Source organism: Streptopelia decaocto (assembly GCF_964273445.1).
Source record: "Streptopelia decaocto genome assembly, chromosome: Z".
NCBI classification, from domain to species: Eukaryota; Metazoa; Chordata; class Aves; order Columbiformes; family Columbidae; genus Streptopelia; species Streptopelia decaocto.
The window spans coordinates 18,835,197-18,854,943 of record NC_138657.1 but is presented as its reverse complement, the minus strand read 5'-3'; the positions used below and the strand labels follow the sequence as shown (position 1 = coordinate 18,854,943).

The 19,747-nt window shown below is 39.2% G+C and overlaps 1 protein-coding gene and 1 long non-coding RNA gene across 3 annotated transcripts in view; one reads left to right on the top strand and one right to left on the bottom strand.

Annotated features, from left to right (window-relative positions):
- The window catches only part of BNC2 (basonuclin zinc finger protein 2), a 322,413-nt gene extending 310,528 nt beyond the window's left edge, over positions 1-11,885 (bottom strand). The window contains exon 1 of the mRNA XM_082074538.1: positions 11,855-11,885. Within this exon, the coding sequence (XP_081930664.1) occupies positions 11,855-11,857 (3 nt within the window). The 5' untranslated portion in view covers positions 11,858-11,885. The remainder of the gene's footprint in view (positions 1-11,854) is intronic.
- Positions 11,886-12,154: 269 nt separating this feature from the next.
- LOC309451197 overlaps positions 12,155-19,747 on the top strand; it is a 36,576-nt gene continuing 28,983 nt past the window's right edge. Inside the window, exons 1-2 of one of the 2 annotated variants that reach the window (XR_014186201.1) lie at positions 12,155-12,280; positions 13,517-13,666. This is a non-coding gene — a long non-coding RNA (uncharacterized lncRNA). Of the gene's footprint in view, positions 12,281-12,704; positions 12,788-13,516; positions 13,667-19,747 lie in introns of those variants that run through there. The other variant, XR_014186202.1, reaches the window with a different exon arrangement.

Here is a 19,747-nt window from a genome sequence, read left to right as displayed (position 1 = left end):
ACACACTGTATCAATTAGCTTGCAGCAGGTTATGTAGCTTTGTCAACGCCAAAAGTGAAGTAAACTACGTATGATCAGGACAGTGCAAACTAGTTGAAAAGCTGTACGTTCCTACTAAAGGTTACCTTGACTAATAGTCTTCATTAGGTATACTCACAAGAATCAGGAACTTAAAAGTCAAAAGGTTTTTTGAATTCAGTGTGGGATCTGGTACTGACTGGTTCTATGAGAAAGGATCTGTTTCATCAGTTCATTCTAAATAAACTGCAAATGAAGTTTGTTCATTCTATTCTGAACTGTCACAGATATCTCATGTTTCTATTTGACAGAGGTCCTGGAATGCTACATGGCTTGGGCCTATGATGCAAGGATAACACACTTTCTTGACATCCTGGGAAGAATTTCCAATATACTAGTTAACTGAGAGATTTTTAAGTACCAAAGACCAGCAACGAATGCAGTGCAAACTCTCTAACAAAACAGCTAATACTTCCAGTGAAACTATCTAATGCCTCAAACACACCAACTTTTACCTTGCCTGAAACTGAGTTAAACAGCACCTGTCTTTGCTCACAGGGGACTGAGTAATTCTTCATACCCACCTCAGAGACTGGCACCACGGCAATTACATGAATGGGAGTAAAAGAAGCTATCTGCTCAGGAACACGACTTAACTCCAGCTGAGCTTCCGTTAACCTTTATGTAATTTATGAACTTTTTCTATGCTTTTTTCCAACCCTGACACTGGATTTTGCCAACACCTGATATTTCCCATTATGTTATGAGAAGCTTCAGTTATAAAGTTATTTTCCCAAGACTCTCTTACTAGGAACAGCAAGTTCCTAAAACCTTCACAGTTCTGAAGCTTTTTCAAAAAATACAGCAATACTTCTTATAATATAACAATAACTAAGCTTGCACATTGTGAAAATATTCCCATGATAATATAATTACATTATACTTCAATGTACATATAACAGCAATAAAACCAAAAATAAATGTATTGAAGATCCTCTTTTGTAAGCCAATGAAATGCTGGACCATTTCTGATCATTCTTTTATAATACATGACATAAGGCATAGTGTTGTGCCTTTCATGCAATATTGTCATCATGAACAGAAGTCATCAGACTTCTTAAAGGAATGACATCCCTTATTTAGGAGAAAAATGCAGGGATTCTTCTACAAATCCAACCCTACACTGCTTTTCCAGGGAAAATATCCACAGAGCTGGCATGGTCACCTTCAGTTCCCAGAATTAGAGATGTCAGACGCTTGGTTGCTAGCAGGTCTCATTATCATTACTTTGGTTTAAGTAATGCTTATGGGAACATATTCAAATCAGAGTAAGATAACTTAATATGTTCCTCAAAGGAAACACAGTGGATTGTGGAAGAATGTTGAGAAAGAAGCTTTATAATATACAGAACAGACAAGAAAGCTGAAGAACAATGAAGATGAAACAAAAAATACAAAAGTACAAACAGAAACCAAGATTTCATAAAATGTTCTCCTAAGATTAAAGGGAGATACAATATTTGGTTTCCCTTCTAGCAGTGCACTAATTTTCACAGACACCTTTTAGGATTGATCTATGTCCTACTTAAGAACTGGAACTGCCCCAAAAGGCTTGCTGGTAACAAAAGAGCCTGTCCAGAGAAACCTTTATACATACATGCATGCATACAAAAATTATGCATTTATAGGTATGCATGTGTGTATGTACTATATGTGTACTATATATGTGCGTATATAAGTATGCATGTGTATATTATATTTATGTTGATGCATTTATAAAGACACATTGTGTATGTATATACCACAATATAGTGTGTATACTTACATACACCTCCCACACAAACATAGGGAAGCTGCAGTAGAATTTCTGAAAGTTTTTTCTTCCACTACCACTACTAGTTCATCTTCCCATACAGGCCAGTGATATATTTTTTAAAAGCACATTACATTAAAACTGTTCTCGCAATATGTTTTTAAAAAAGCATGCATATTTTGCTTCTTACAAGGCTAAATTTGTGTTTCTTAGTTATAAACTTATCTTCACTACTAGCAAAACAATCCTGAAAATGGATTACATTTAAAACTGAAGTCTGAAGGTGAATAGCTATAGCTTAAATCCACAACAGTGAGGAAAAGAACAGTTCTTCACCACTCAGTGAGTTTTCTCTCTTGCAACTATTCAGCCTGCTATGATTAGATTCTTCACAGGTCTGGCAACAACTGCACAAGAAGAGTGATTTTTTTGACCCTCAGTGTTGTACAGTGGGAAGACAGTAACTGCCTGCATGTTCCACAGGTTTATCTACCATGCTCACAAATCCTCTGTTACTTTCAAGTGCTGCATAGAACTCACACATTACACAAAACTCATCCCATCATACTACCCACACCTGTGAACCATTTAATAGGAAAAGGGCTATAAAATTCCACACACAAGTAACATGACAGGCAGGAAATGTGTGCAGAGAAGGAAAGACACAAGCCTCTTGACCTGATGTTACGGTGACTAGAGATACAAGCCTGCTCAAGCTCTTTCAACATTATACTATTAGCCTCACCCACCGCCTTCCCTGCCATCACCTGCATCAGAGTCTTTTTCCTCTCATTTTTAATCAAAAGACTACTACTAGAGTATTCATGAAAGCTATCAATTAGCAGGAGATGGTGAAGAGCTTCTTGCCACTTTCTGACTGCAAGCCAAACTGTGAAGAACGAAGTAGCTCACTCCCATCCTTGCTGCCCTCATGCTGCCAACAGCATTCCAAAAAGCAACAAAAAAGGATGCATACCTGCATCCTCTCTGAGTGCCCACTCAGCAATTGAAGAACTTCTTGCTTACGGAACAATCATTCGAGATCATAAATAATTTAAATACACCAGCTGATATATCGCTGTCTATATGCAAAGTAGTATAAGCTACATGTGCGTAAGAGGAAAGTGTCACCTATATTCAAAGGCAAAAGTTAAAAAAGCACAGTTTAAGCAAAGGAGTAGAAACCTTTATAACACACATCACTTATCTGCTATTGCTTCCTGTTCCTACTTAACTTTCTTGCTGTCTACCATGTGAATTATATCAGCTTAGACTTAAATTCCCTTAGAAGCCTTTAGTTATGTAACATATGCAATTTCACACATTGCTTTTTAATATTTGCACCAAAGTCTGGAGAAAATCTTAATGCCAGTTTGTGTAGTTCCTCAGCCTATTCACATTGCTTATGTAATCACTCAGCCAGCTAACTGGCTTGTGGTGTCATTTATATTGATCAAATATGTTGCATGGGACATTGGACACAAAGTATCTTCAAAAGCCAACTGAAAATACAGCTGCTAACTGGAATATGATCACGGACTAGCCGTAAGTTTTCACTATTACTTAAGTAATACTTGCTAATTTTTACTAATTCTTAGCATCTCCAGCAGAACAGCAAAACAATTTGCATGATGCTTTCTAGGATTCTGTACAGAACCTCATTCTGGAAAGCTAAGTATTATCAGTAGGCTTCTAGAAACATATTTGGCATCAGATCAGTATAAAAACACTGCCCAACTGTATTGTAGACTATAAATTACTGTACATAATAATAACTGTTTAAACATACAGATGACGTATACGCCCATTTGATGAGTACTATGACTATACCAGTAACTTCACAGTGAGGTGAAGAGCAAAACATTTCTTTAATAAAACTGGCACACTGCCATAACAAAGCCAATGGTGTTAGACCAGTCTATCAAAACAACTACAAAAGTAACCATATGGCAATAAAAATTGACATGTATTAACAATAAAAGGAAAAGACATGCTTTCAGTTAAATATTTCCCTGAGTTCAAAAATGGCACTAATCAGGACTTCCAAATTAATTTACCTTAAATTTATTATACCTCAATTCAATTTCAAAGCAGTTTTATTGCAAAAATCACCAGGATAGTTGCAGTAAAGAGAAGTGGTTCATCATGCTGAGCACATCTTTCTAAATGTCAAATGCTACATTTCAACAGGAAAATTTATTTGATTCCTAACTGGCCCTTTCATCTTTGATTTGGAAACCATGTAGTAAGTTTTAGATTCATCAAAGCTAATATCAGTCGAGTAATGAAAGGATGTTTTAAACTAAGTAGGCACCACTACATTTGTTCCAGCTCATATCTGAAGATTTTGTTCCATTTAAATATCTGTCTACTTCAAATCACAAAATATAACTGCTTCTCTTTTGAGGAACATGGAATTCAGTATCAGCATTACAAATGTTTCCAGTGTTTGAACAAGAAAAAGAAAAATATTATTTTTGCTGAATTTTCTCTCAAATGCAATTTTCTTTGGAGGCACTTGTTCCTACAATCAACTACTATATTGCTGGTCAATTTGGCTTTGATGTTCTGAACTACAGCAAAAGGTGCAGCCATGCTTCACTTCTTTCATATCAGAAATGTAAAGAAAAACTAAAAAGCCCAGAATTCCTATTAATATATGGTGACCGCTCACACTTTTCGAAGATGTCAATCTAAACAGTGCATCTGAAACAAGGAAGTTGTCAGAATTTCCCTGTAGCCCACTAGATTTATGATCTTTAAAATCCTCTTAGCATGCCATATCGAAGGTGCAAAGGAGGTGACTAGATTTTATTCAGCAGTTTCACATAGCTTTAAGTCCACAGACTTCAATGGCTTTACTCACACTTTCAACCTTTCTATGAGTAAGACCAACATTAGACCCTTATGCTTTACACAGAACTAAGAGGGGCTATTCAATTATAATTTAGCTATAAATCTATAGGTCTAATTTTGTTTCGACAAAAATATCCTTATAAAAGTCATATGAAGTTACACATCATATTGGTAAAATATTACTGATAAAAATATAATTAAGATGCATTCTAAAATGTCAACTATAGACAGGTCAGGAATAAGCATCTGGTTTTTACTATTGTAAAAAATGAGAGCTCAGAGTTCGGTTGGATTCCACTAATAGAGTAGGTAAGATGGGCTTCACAGGAACTTTAGACGCAAAATGCATGCGAATACTACTGGACTAAAGGGAGGATGTGCCTCAGCAGAATGAGGAAGCAGTGTCCTAACCAATAATTTCAGCTCTTTGGGTGGCAAATGTAGAATAAACTGCTTAGATCCACCTAGATAGTCTCAGCCAAGTTTATGCCTCAGACAAGACTGTCAACGTTTTTACAACACAAGAGTGAATTTGTAGCTTTGCTAACAGGAATATTTTAAAATACATTGTAATTCATATTTGTAGAACTTTTTTTGCAAGAAATTTCGAGGATGTGCAGATTCTGATGCAAAAATGAGTAAACAGAATAAATAGTCATAAAGTGTATTACTGAGGACTATTTGAAGTACACTTTACCCTGACAGTTTAAAAAAGGAAAAACAATACATTTCCTATTCATAGAAAACATTTTTTCCCTTGTAAATGGCACTTAAAGTGAAACTAACATGATTGACAAGTACCTCACAAGCAAGTCTTGGCAACACTTAATGCAAGTCCATCTCTTCAGCATTTTAAGCAAAATTCCTTCACAACTGTTTGTCTTTGCAATAACTCCTACAAAGCTCATTAGTGCCAGCCTTGGTTTATCCCCCATGTCGTGCATTTATCCCCGGGATGCATTATCAACATGTGGCACATGTCCTTGACATGCACAGAAGAGTTGCACCCCAGGATAGCAGCATGCATGACAATAGTGTTGACTCTTACTCCTTTATGGTTGCTGGGATGTAACCGAGAAATCTAATAACTGTGACAGTAGGCCTTTAGGTTTTTCCTTGCCTTTCCAGACAGTGAAGCTGCACAGACACTAATGAAAGGTTAAATGAATAGGAATAGCTGACAAGAGGTACAATAAAGAAGGGACTTGGTAATCCACAGACACTGAGCAGAGATCTTTGGCTCAAGCAGAGAAAGGACAGCACATCGTCGAGTCACAATATTTAAAACAGCTTGCTATACACAGAGGCTTTTGTGTCTGGGTACATGTCTGGCTTTGGAAGAAAAAAAGATACTGAAAAGAAATTTCAGCATGGGGCACTTTGGCAAATGTCAGGTCACAAAAAGAGAAAAATGTTTTTTATTTGCTGTTACATCTTTGTATGCAACATTAAAAAGCATTGACTAAAAGCACAAATCACAACTTTCAAAATAATAGATATTTGACAAATACGATAAAGTTGCAACACTAATTCAGTGTGATTCCAGCTGTCAGCATGATCGGTACATTCAGCTTCATTTACAGCTGATAACAGTTCATAATGAGCTTTGCATACCACCTAAAACTTTCTCCGTAGCTGAAAAATTCTGGCAGGCCTAGCTCCTTACATTTTATATGCAGCAGAACTGTAGACGTAACCAATTGTAATACACTGCAAAGACATAGCTAAACTTCCAGACAGTGCACCAGACCATGGTGACTTAAAAACTTTTTAGTGGTTAGCTTATGGCATTTTGATTTCCTTTGACTTGTGACTTACGAATCAGCATCATAGACATTTTGGTTTTCAAAATGAAAAAAGAATTGCAATGCCCAGAATGTTTTTAAAACTTCTCTAGCTTTTTATAATTTCTACAAAATCTGGTTTAAGTACAAAGCACAACTTTTTAATTCCATGAATAAAAAAAAAAACAAAAAACAGAGCTCTGTAAAGTAACAAATCAGAAACAAATCTGAATAAGCTGAATGTGTTTTGTTTTGTTTTGTTTTACATAAAGTATTTCAAGAGAGAAGTACTGAACTAGATGCTGCAGATGAAAAGAATTCTCTCTTAAAAACCTTGATTTACCTGGAATAAGAAAAAAGTATTTGCGTATGTATCTGGAGTATAAAATATACATATTTATAACATGTGGTGAGAGTACTATGGAAAGATTCCAAAATGAGAGAATCTCTTTGAACAACCACATTAAATTACAGAACTCCTGAGTGTACTAAGATCCTAATAATCAACAAATAAAGGCTTTTACTAGCATGGCACATAATAAGAGCTACTGTGCAAGAGATAAAGGAGACAAATCTGGTAGTTTATCTCACTGGACTATATCATTTACTTAAATGGTAAATAAGTTTTTCCAAAGTAATGCTTGTAAAAGCTGCCATATAACTATTAAGCAGCAATTATGATCAATGCATTTTTAGAACAAATATGTCAGAATTTAGGTGGGATGAAACTGATACAGAATACAAGGTTTAAACAGATGCTTTTTATTAAGCCACGTTAAATGCTATTCCTCTAAATTAAGTACAAATTTCTGGCTAGATTAGGAAGTGATACACATTTCCAAAATGACAGATACACTCTGTCTTTGCATTTTATGGGGAATTTTTGCAGTTCCAGACATTCACTTTTTTTTTCCTAACACATACTAATACTGGACATTAAATCAAATTAAAACATTAAATCCAAAGCCCAGTGCAAACCTGCAGACTGAAAGTCAGGACTCTTCCAATAAACAATATTCAGCAAAGAAAAGACTTCAAATTCTAGTGACATTATCCAATGTGCAAAAGGAAAAGGGACACTGTCAGAAACTCACAACTTTGAGAAGAAAAAAAAAAAAAAATGCTTTTGTATAAAATCACATGTTTTATTAATGACTTGTTTTAATGTAATTACTTTTCTGTTGGTCATTTCTGTTTTGCCTGAAATTGACAAAATCTGTTGCCAGACTCAAATCCCACTGACATACATGTATATGTAACATAGAAAAATGCCAGCTCAAAGTCTAAGATCTTTGGCTCTGCAAAAGTGTCAGCCCTCCCTTATTCAGAATATTTTTGCCCTTTTTCTTAACCATGGCATATCTAATAAAATCATGAAGCTCCCTCTAGCTCTGCAGAGGAGCTTAACTGACCAATGATCCTTTACAGTTCCATCCCACTTTCAAAAGCAATACTGAGAGAGAGTGAGAGCAGTATTTCCCTTACATAATAAGTGTTCTTGTTTTCATTCAGCAGTGTTTTCAATTCTACAACTTGAAAGGATGTGGATAATATGTAAGGATGTCTGCTATGAAATACAGAAAGTTAAATACTGCTTATTATCATGCAGCGTACTGAAGACCCTCTTAATCATTTCCAACTTACACTTTATTTACTAAATTCTAGTTTGAATCTTATATTGTTTGACAAACTAGCCATGTATGTATTGAAACACACACACACAGACACACACATCCATAGAACATCCATACATTACTAAGTGTGAAATAATGCAAAGAGGAATGATAGATAATACCATAGCCCCATGTTAGAATCCAGATTTTAGTTACAGAGTGTTTTAGTTCAAAACCAATTTGTTTGTATACACCGTTTTTTCAGAAAACCAGTAATGCCAGTGGTAATTTGCTGACTGTATTTTCACCTACCATAATATTTACACATACCATTTGTAATGGCTTTTATTGTTTAATCTCCACTGCATTTCAGTATTGGATACTATGGAATTACAGTTATTTAGCAGGCTATAAATATTGTAGTTGGCATGTGCAATTGATATTTAAAATGTCTTACGACAACTGTAAAAGCCTCATTACAGACTAGCAAATCATTTCTAACAAGCAAGTTCAACTGACAAATACCAAAGCAAACCTGCAGTCTATGCTGCAAGCATGTTTGCTTTATTTAAACTATACACATTTAATGCAGTGTGCAATGGACCATCCATACAGACTATAAGAAAGTGAACTTCCAAAGTAATATGGCTGTTGTGAAGTTTTCTAAAATAAAGCAAAAGAGAGAAAAAAAAAAAACCAATCCTGAGTAACAACAGAAAGAATAGCTTACTTTCCCCTCCCCCCTTTATGAGCTAGTGTCCAATTTCTTCTTTTCTGAACAGCTGTATTATCCAACTTAAGTTGCTCTGCTAATTTCAGTCCCACAAGGACTAACTTGGAAGGCAAAAAAGTACTAGAAAAGATCAATTTGCTGGGAAAGATCAAATGAGAAAACTGTGGGGACAGCACCAGGTCAGAGTGTGAAGAACTAAGCAGACCTGTTCTTCATTAACTTAAGCTCCCTTGGGACGTCACACACTACCTGTCCATGGGCTTATTGAACCGCCTAACCCTCGTCTCTGTACCATTCTTCTGGGCCCAAGTGAATCATATCCTGCTGCTGACAAGTTAGCAGGGGACTGCGGCTGCAACATGAAAGTACTTTTCTTTCTTGTCTAAATCAGGCAGATTTTTGAAAAGACGACACAGCACTGACTCGTGACATGGCAAGATGAAATGAGAGGTCTGGGCTGGTCTTCGAGCTGTGCAGATAAAAGTAATCAAATGACACTCCTGGAATGCAAATTGGCATTCTTGACTGCAGCAATTGCACAACCATGAAACATCTCTGACAGCAAGCAAGATTAGGACAAAATGTTATGTAAAGCACTGAACTCAAAAACTCACTAGAAAATTCAAACCGTAACACTTACATTTTAATATAGTAATAGTCATCTCTGCTTTTGTCTGTTCCTTTACTTTGTTTAATGTAATTGCATACCCGTTTTTCACAAACACCTCAATAAAAAAATGCAATGTGATTAAAGACACAGATCTGCTCAGTGCTTTCCCCTAAAATGTCACAGTGTTGTATTTTTGCAAAATAATGTATCAAGACAGGGTTTTTCTGTTATGTGTGGAAGATGTGTGCTTAAGGAACATTTTCACAATCATGAGTCTTAAAAGGAGTTTCAAAATTTCCCTAATAACAAATTACTTTATAATTTACATTTAGATTTTCCTGCACCTGGATCGGGTAAAGATGGATCATTTGAAATATTTAGTGAGTAAATTTTAAAATTCATGTGCTTCAGGAATTTAAAGCAGAACATACATACAGCTAGATGGTTCATTAATACTGGACAGCTTAAAATGAAACTACAGTGTATCACACAGCTCATATGCCCCATTAAATTTCAGATTAAAAATTCCTGCAATTTTTAATGGCAAGGAAAGTTCCACATACTTTTACAGGAACTTGGTATTCTTGTGCAGATCTGCTGATCAGGCTTATTAAATATTACTGTGTGAAATGAACTCAGTAATTAAACTGTGAACACTTGTACTCTGAAACTATGACAAAAATGCTACCCCATTTTAAAATTTGTATATGGAGATGGGCTATAATACAGAGGGGAAATGGAAGATAATGAGAAATAAAAGCCCACTTCCACTAAAAAATATTTCAATGACTGCTATGCACGGCTAACACGGAGGTTAAGATATATGTAATATCCTGCTTTGATTTCTTACTTTAAAATAGCTTCCAACCATATTAACTGTCGGCCAGACACGCACATAAAAAAGACACTCGTTGCCACTTTAATCCTGGGTACACCAGATTATTACATGATGTCTTTTGTGCATCAATTTTACAACAGCTTGACTCTAGGGTAAATGGGAACCATCATAAATCGCATGCTGCTTTCAAAACCACTTTAATTTCTGTCAGCATTACTGTAACCACAGTCCTGGGCACATGCTGCTTTTTCCCCCTCCTTTTTTTTTTTTTTTTATTTTTTTTATTGTTGCCTACATTTGACAGTTGCATCTCCTGCACTCCAATTGTGGCTTTGATCACTGAAACAAGACATGTCATGTTAGGGAGCGAAGGGAAAAATACAAACCCTCCATCTCAAGCTCTCCCTTCATTCAGACACACACTGTATGTATAGTTTGAGTGCTGTATATACATATACGTGTATATGCATATACATATATACACATGTGTGTGTGTGTGTGCACATATGTATGTTCAAGGCACACAAGACAGATACATAACATCCCTGGAGTGAGGTGAAAAATAGCTGACTGAAAGCAAGGCAGTAGTCAAACATCGACTGAAAATATACTACTTTATCGAATATGGCCCGATCACTATTCATCACTAACTGAGGTCAGTCCACTTTTTAATACGAACAGTTATCACTATGCATGATAAGTTTACTCATGGCTCTAAACGTGTTTGCTCTTCGCAGCTGTTTAACCTATCCTCACATCACAACCCAGAAAAACGGACTTCAGTCAAATGAGGTCCTCAGTCATTTCGATTTTTAATTTTTAAATTAAAAGGTCATGAAAGCCCAAACCCTGCTTTGCAAAACCCATGCTGGTACAGGAGACGTGCATTTCCATAGCACATGAAGTAAGCAGCAAAAACTTGCTTCAAGTTGCCTTTTTGGAGCTCCCCATCCCTTTTACAGTTAGGGCATCAGCATAACTCTGCAAGTTCTGCTAACAATCGCTGATTGGAGAGGTGCAAACTGCAAGCACATGCACAACAAAAAGAAACGAGTTACGGAGGGAAGGTGGATTTACACTTCTGTCTCCTTGCCTCAGGCGTTGTTTTACACGCAAACACACAGTTCCTTCCCCCGCTCTCAAAGGTTACCTTTACATTGCGTGCAAACTTAACTCATTTCCGAGCAGAAGGTGGTATCCAAAAAAGATCAGACCACCGTATGTCCGATTGCACCCCACTCCACCTTCGCTCTCCTTCCCTCCATATGCACACTTTTTTTACACTAACCCCTCATCTTTAGTGGAGGGGAGGAGGCGGTAAAAAGTATGTGGCCATCCCATTTCAACCCCCCAAACTCGCTTAAAGTTTAGCACAGCCTCTTAGTCATTTTTCCCCCAATCCACGCAGCACAGGGCTGATTTATTTATTTATTATTATCCTCCTCCTTCGCATTGCCCGGCTGCTTATTTGAAGGCTTAAACACACCGCGTAGCGAGCAGGGCTGCTTGTGTTACTGCACGATTTATTAATGAAATTAAACCAAAGTAAAGGCTAGAATGAAAACGAAAGGCTGCTGGAAACTTCTTACCATCTCTGCATGCTGGTTGTCAAGTGCACCCCCTGTCTCTCGATCTCCTCTCAGCGGCAGTGCCTGCACCCTTCCTTTTGCCTCTGGGCTCTCAGCGCCTCTCTCTCTTTCCCCCTCTCTCCCCGTCTCTCTTTCTCCCCCCCGCCCCTTCCTCCTCACTCTCTCTCACCCTCACACCTTCAGGTGATTTGAACTAAAAAGAAAAGATATTTAAAACCAAAAAATATATGCCTTCCTCCCCCCCCCCCACCCCCCAATAAAAAAGGCAGCGGCAGTAGCGAGAGTCTCTCCCTCCGCCCTCTCTGACTCTTCCAAAACTTCACTCCCCAAAGTTCAGCCCGAGCAGCAGAGAGAAAGAAAAAGCTTTCAGCCGAGAGCTAGAAGTGATGGGAGGAGGGACCCAGGTTCGGGTCAGAGCCTCCACAGGTTGGTTTGTTGTTGTTGGGAAGGGGAGGCGGCGGGGGAGCCTGCGAGCGGGTCTGCGAGGGCAGCGCTGCTTCCCGCGACACCACGCTGCAAGGGCGGCAGACCGGCGGGCAGAGGGAAGGGGAAAGAGTAGCTTGCGGGGCGAAAAATATCCCCTCCGCCTTGTCCCCCGCCCCCTCCAAACTTTCTGTGCCTGGCGGGGGCTGCGGCAGAGGCCGCCCGCGCCCAGCTGTCAAAAACGCCCAGCGGCCGCCGCCAACTTTGCGGTGAGGCCGGCCGGCGGGGCTGCCGCCCCTCTCTGCCTCCCTCTTCCCGCTTTCCCCTTCCCGCTCCTCTGCCCGGTTCCTCCGCGCAGCGGCTGCAGCCTCTCCCGCTGCTTCTCCTCTTCCTTATCAGCTCCTGCGCCGCCCGAGCGGGCGAGCGAGAAGAGCGACAAGGAGAGAGGTGGAGGGAGGGCTGGGAGAGGGGAGAGAACGGCGGAAAATGAAGCGTAGCCCAGAAGAGGGGGTAAGGAGCCGGAGCGGGAGAGGGGAGAGCGTTAGAAGGGTAGCGAAAAGTTAGGCAGATGGAAAGTTTTCGCTTGTGATGCCGGTTTCCCGCTTCCCACCCATTGCTCCATCAGCTCCCGGGGCTCTGCGGCGGCGGCTGCTGCTCGATGTGGGGATCTGAAGAAATTTTAGTGAAAGGGTGTTGTGTGTGGTTTTTTTTTTTTGCTGTTGCGGGGGGGAAGGGAGGCGGGAGGAGGTGAGCCGTCACGGTTGTACGTTTGCAGGGAACAGACAAGAGTCACATCTGTGTGTGACACGGAGCCAAGCCGAGCGAAGCCCGGGAGGCGCAGGCGCTGCGGCCCTGGGCGCGCAGGCACACAACGGCCGCCGCGCGCCCTGCGGGAGAGCGCGGGGCGGGGGCCGGGAGCGGGGGCGGCTCCGCGCCCTCCCGCGGCCGCACACGCACTGCCCGCCCCGGGCTCGGCCTGCCGGCGGGAAGGCGGGGCCGTTCGCTCCCGTTCCGCGCCGGCGACCTTTCTGCCCGGCCCGCGCCTCGGCGGGAGAAGGGCTGCGGGCCGCCAGCACCCTCTTGGCGCCCTTCGCCTGCGGAATCTTCCCCGACCCCCGTTTGTAGGCGATGGGAGGGTGGCCCCGGTCGCGGCGTTGGGAGGGTGGTGCGGACTTAATGCGTCGCGGGGCTGCTTGTCAAAGAGAAAACGACAGAAGGCCTGTCGCACTTTATTTACAGGTACCGATGGCCGAGCCTGTCTGGCCATCCTGCCCGTGAAGATGCTGAGGGTCACCAGTGCTGCCAAACCCCACTCCCTTCCTCAAGCCCTGTATTCATGCAAGAGCAGGACTGGATCTTTAAAAAGTGAACATTAGCAGAACTTTCCAGGTGATGTGAAATATAAATACAAGGACATTTTGCCTCCTGCCACCTTTTGGTGTGACTGCACACCTTGATGACACAGCAGGTACTTAGAAGAATCTAGAGGTGATGTGTCAAGTATGTGAGACAGGGAGCTGCTTTGCACTTATTTTTCCTGCATCTACTATGGGCTAAAATCAGAGGTAACTGTTAATGTAATGAACAGTATGTCCTTGTGAATTACATGGTTTCCAGGCTTTTTACCAGGTTTTGACATCTTTGTTATTTGTGCATTTCCTATGCCTGTCAGAAGAGGGAAGGGTAAATGATCTATATTAGTATCGAAACCAGGTTTTCACAAAAGCTGATTGGATACATCTCAACATTATCTGTGTTTCTGTGGAAATTTCATTCTGTTTTCTGGGTATTTGTTGGATAACTTGATTAGGCATTATACATACCAGCTTATGGACAGGATTTGCAGTGTCCACAGTTTGTCAGGATTAGTTTCAATCCTTGAGCTGTAGAGAGTATGTTTCATGCTCAGACAATGATTCAAAAGGATTTTGCACTTTTTAGGATTTTTATTTTTTTCAATGCAAACACCATGACCAACAAAGATTTTGTGTAATTTTTCATCATTCTAAAACATTCATGGGACTAATTAAGCCATGATTTGATGCGCTTTCTGTCAAAGGGGAGAGATAAGAAAAACCTGGTTAATTATTTCAGAGTCACGTTTTATCGTACATAAAAATGCATTTGCCCTTTTGAACCAGTGAAGGGCCAAGAAGTTGCCAAAAAATTGTGTTCACACAGCCCCCTAGTGGTTAAAGGTCACGTCCGTGTCTCCTCACATGAAGGAGGGAGAGTCCAAGCCAGCTTCATGCAGCTTTAAAATAAAGTTCTGCAACCTCGGCTCACAAGGGCATGGTCACCTGCTAGAATAAAGATATGCCATGCTCATTACAAGGCTAATCTTTACTATGCGGTTTCACAGAAGTGAATCAAAGTCTATAAACAGTTCTGTGCAAGAAAAGGCTTATAGTAAGTAGACAGCCATTCGACTAAATTTAAACCCACTTCGGAAAAGTGAGATTTTTCTTAATTGGGGCTGGAGGAGATATTCCTATAGACACTAAACCAGTAGATTACAGTGATAATAACCTGTATCACACACACTGTTGTATCATTTCAAGCAGAGAACCTATTCAGTGTAACAATCATTAATAGCTGCCAGTTACTTTATTTTTAAAGACTAAGTGATTTTGTATTAAAATTAATAGTGCTTCATGGAGTCATGCCTTTGTTACCTTTCTTGATATTCAGCTTTTTTAAACCTCCTTTTTTTTTTTTTTTCTTCTGCCTGTCAATAAGCCAGTGGCTTTTGTATTGACAGTATATTCCAGCCTCTTGAAAGCTGCTGAGGAGGTAAAATAGCTGGAGGCAAGCTGGCTGTTGGGAGTTCTGATTCTTGGGTTGACAGTATGGGATTACAGGATAAACATTGTGGAATAAGACATTTCTGCTCAAAGGATCAGCAGCAACATAGCTAACTGGTGACATTTGAATATACATCATCATTAGACATCAGACTGAACAAGCTCCAAGCTATTCAAAAAGTTTACATCTTTCAGAATCACACTTTCAGTCACATATACAATAATGTTTTGAATTTGCATGGAGTTCTCGCTTTCAAATTTGCCTACTATGTGGTATATTCTGAGACAATCCTAAAAAGGTAGGGCCCTTGTTAAAATACCTGAACAGTGACTTTTTTTTTCTTGAGATTGCTGTGATGACTGTCATACCAGTACACATCATAGATACTGCAGGAAATTATGTCTTTACTTTTAGTTCAATGAAAACCTCAAAAGACAGAATACAGACCTAAACTGTGTCACAGGACTGTCTTAGTGACTTCCAAAGTACATAATTATCTTAAATTTTGGAGATTGTATGTACAGTTTCAGAGAGTAGGAGCAAAACCTAAACTTTTCCTTGCTTTTTAGACTAATGATATTTGTTTAGTGAAGAGAGCAGTGTCTCTAACAATTTCAGCCTCATCAACAGGAATATCTGTTCTATGCAGCAAGTACTTTCTCACTGTAGTTTTTGTTCAAAACCAATTATAACCACTATAAAGAATTAGTAGTACTCATTGGTCTGAGATTAATTAGCATGAGCAAATTTAGTTAGACAAGTATTTTTCTTCACTTTTATTTTGATTTTCCACTTTGAAGCACTGAGATGTTGCAAGTCTGAGATAGAGTTTGAGTAGGAACTGCAACTTGAAAGGAATGGAGGTATAAGTCATTTAAATTGTGATGTTTCCAGATTGTGGTAGTTCTCTGCTGTCTTGATCTTCCTTCTCATGAAATAAATTTATGATTTACTTGAATTTTCTTCCCATTTTGCAAACCTGGAGGTGCAGTTCAGAGGATGTGCCCAACCAACAAAGCAGAGGCAGGACATAAGGCACCAGTAGCCTAGAAGGGACTGCAGCAATGTATCAGACTGAAATCCTCCATATTTTGATGGGTGACAAAGTGAGAAAGGACACCTCTAGATAGTAGAATAATTGAAATGTATATGAAAAAAACAGTTTACCAGTAGGAAGAATCTCCAACAGAGAAATTATGCCCAGTCTGAAATATAAAACCTGTTTTCTGTAATTCACAACCAGTAATGGGGAAAGAATCCAATTAATGATAAAAATAATCATCAACATTTTAGATCAATACCATTATGAAATCCTTAAATGGTCATTCACTTTATTCAGAAATATGTATGTAGCATCCATATGCATACTGAACATTTATATTAAGTTCCTATGCTACAATAGGTAAGATTGCCTGTAGCTTGACTTACATAAAAGACAGGCTCCTACTTCCTATTAGAAATTTCTCTTCTCCCTTTTTTATTTTTTTTTCCTCTTTTTAAACATTTTTGAGTTTTATGCCAGTTGATCTGTCAGAGTCTGATATTTCAGGAGAACTTCAGCTGTTTTCAGTGATCTAATTAGGAAAGAATATCTGTGCTTTTGTTATTATGGAATCACAAAATGATAGAATACCAGGTTGGAAGGGACCTCGAGGATCATCTGATCCAACCTTTCTTGGCAAAGGCACAGTCTAAACAAGGTGGCCCAGCACCTTGTCCAGCTGAATCCTAAAAGGGTCCAGTGTTGTGGAATCCATCACTTCCCTGGGGAGATTATTCCGATGACTGATTGTTCTCAGTGTGAGAAATTTCCATCTTGTGTCCAACTGGAATCTCCTCTGGAGTAACTTGTACCCACCACCCCTTGTATTTCCCATGTGAATTCTTGTGAAAAGGGAGCCTCTGTCTTCTCTGTAGACACCCTTTGAATACTGGAACATGTTGATGAGGTCTTCCCTAAGCCTTCTTTTCTCAAGGCTGAACAAGCCCAGTTCTCTCAGCCTTTCCTCCTATGACAGGCTTCCCAGTCCTTTGATCATCTTTGTGGCCTTTCCCTGGACCCTCTCCAGCCTGTCCACATGTTTTTTGCATAGCAGAGACCAAAACTGAACACAGTATTTCAGGTGTGGCCTGACAAACTCTGAGTAGAGTGGGATAATGACTTCTTCATGTCTGCTGGTGATGCCCTTGATGATGCAGCCCAGCATCCTGTTGGCTTTCTTTGCCACAGCAGCACACGGTTCACTTGTATTGAGCTTGTTCTCCACCAGGACCCCCAGGTCTCTTTCCACAGAGCTGCTCCCCAGCCTGGTACATACCAGCCTGTGCTGCACTCCTAGATTATGTTTTCCCAGGTGGAAGACTGTACATTTATATTTGTTGAACTCCATAAGATTCTTGTTGGCCAATGCTTACAAAAAAGAGTCTGATACTTCCCCTGGCAAACTATAATTTCCTGGTATTTTAGAGGAAGAGTTTGAAATTTTACATGATGTAAGCAGGGCATCAAGGATACTGCTTCTGAAGGAGTTCACCTGAACTTAGCTACGGACCACAGAGGCCTGAGCCAGGAGCTAAAAAACAAGTGACCAACTAAACATGTTGTTTAAAGTGAGTTGCTTGGGATTATACAGGATCTCAGAGACGCGTAGAATCTAGTTCTCCAGGGTGGGATTTAACTGCTTCATCTGCTTTAACCATACATCTGTCTTTCTCTTCCTGTCTCATTCATCACATACCTTAAAACTTCAGCAAAAGATGAAGTGGGAGTCTGAAGAAGGAAGCTTCATTTCTTATACAGACACTCATTTTCATTTAGAGGACATCACTCATTCTGTGTACTTGATACAGACAGACCTTGCAGGGAGAAAACAGTACATGATCATGGAATTTCAGACACTCTGTACTCATCACATGAAAGAGCTGAATTAATGTTGTGTAGACACTTGTAATGACAACATTTCTTAACTTCTGAACATATAACTTTCTAACCCCTGTTAACCAGCTGACAACATTCACTATAAGGTTCATGAAAGTATGTCAGATAATAATACAGATACTTTAGTGTTCTGAATCAAAAAGCATTTTTGTCATTCAGGAAGTTAATTTAAGAACAGGTAATTATGTCTCCTTTGCCTCATTTTGCACGAAAATACTGAAGGTGATTTGAAGTCTTTCCAGCACTTAAGTATTGCTAGATTCTCCTAGTCATAGTTGTGGGGTTTTAAGATGAGAAAAGATTGTCTGCAGCATATCCATCGTTTTTGTGCGATACCGTCTGTACCCAATCTTTTCTAACACTCTATTAGAGAGTGGTTCCACACAGTTTGATTTATCCTGGACTTTTGCAAATGCATTAGCAGATGTTCTTAAAGACAAATGTGCTTCCAGTACTTTATGACCTCAGATGGAAGAATATATATTAAAAGCTATAGATACAGATGTTACTTTGTAGTTCTACAACAGCTTTTGCAAGGGACATGGGAAAGTTTTAAACATGAGCAAAGAAACAAAACTGTTCAACTCACTTTAGAGATGAAGGGAATAAGGTCCTGTAAGTTTCAGCAACTTTCTTAAAGTAGTAAAGAAAGTAAAAATACATATTTGCTCGTTCTATGGTTATCCTTTCTCAACTAAGAATACACACATTTACTTTTAAGAGCTCTCTAGATTGAAGTTTCTTCTTTCTCTGTTGTCACTTCCAATCTCTGTCCATCAAAATTGTTTTCTATAGCTTAGTAATTGCTAGTCAGAGACCACACATAGTGTTCTATACGCATTCTGGAATATGTCTCGGCTTATCTCATATAACACTTGAGGGTATTTTTCCCAAGTGAGTCTCAATGTTTTCCAGTTCTCTTAGTGTTTTACCATTTGTTTTCCTTATATTACTCCAGTAAAAAGTGATTGCCTTGGAGAGTTCATTGTAAGCATGATGGAAAAGTCTCTTTTTTTTTTTCTTATCCAGTTTAACTGCTTTAGTCTTGAACTATAATTGTTGATGGGATTTTACCTCTTTTATCCTGATATCTTGCAATGAGCATTTGTGCACTTATCTTGCTTTCATAAATGAGTTTTAACGAATAAAATGCCTCAGTCACAACCGAAAGTTATTGGTGGCTCAGTATCTTAGAAGCAACAAAAATGTCAGATGTAATCTTTCAGGGGAAATAACAAAATCTGTCATGTCCAGTCTTGTAAGATTACTGCTAAGGTTTCCCTACTTTTAGCAGAACATTTTTTCTGCTATTTACACCTTGTTTAAGTGGAGACTTAAAATGGTTGTGACTATCTAAGCTGAATACAGTGCAGAACATTAAAGCAGTGACATAACCATGATTCCTTATGTGTTATAACTTCTGTGTTCCTTTTTTATTTCTTTTATAATTGCTTCAGATGTTAAAATTCAATTTGATCTTTATGTCAAGAGAAAGAAAAGGCACAATAATTGACAGCTTGATCCTTGCCTTCTTTCCAAAGGCCAACTTTTAGATTTTGAACTGTCCTAGCAGAGGATTCAGCTACTTTAACACTACTTAATAGGTCTTGTTTGAACTTCAGCTTGGTTCTAAGCCTCACATCCAAAGATCTAGTCAGAATGCTGGGTACTCTCACTGCTCCTTAGTACAAATACTTTGTTGAGGACATCTACTGGACTTCTTTTCT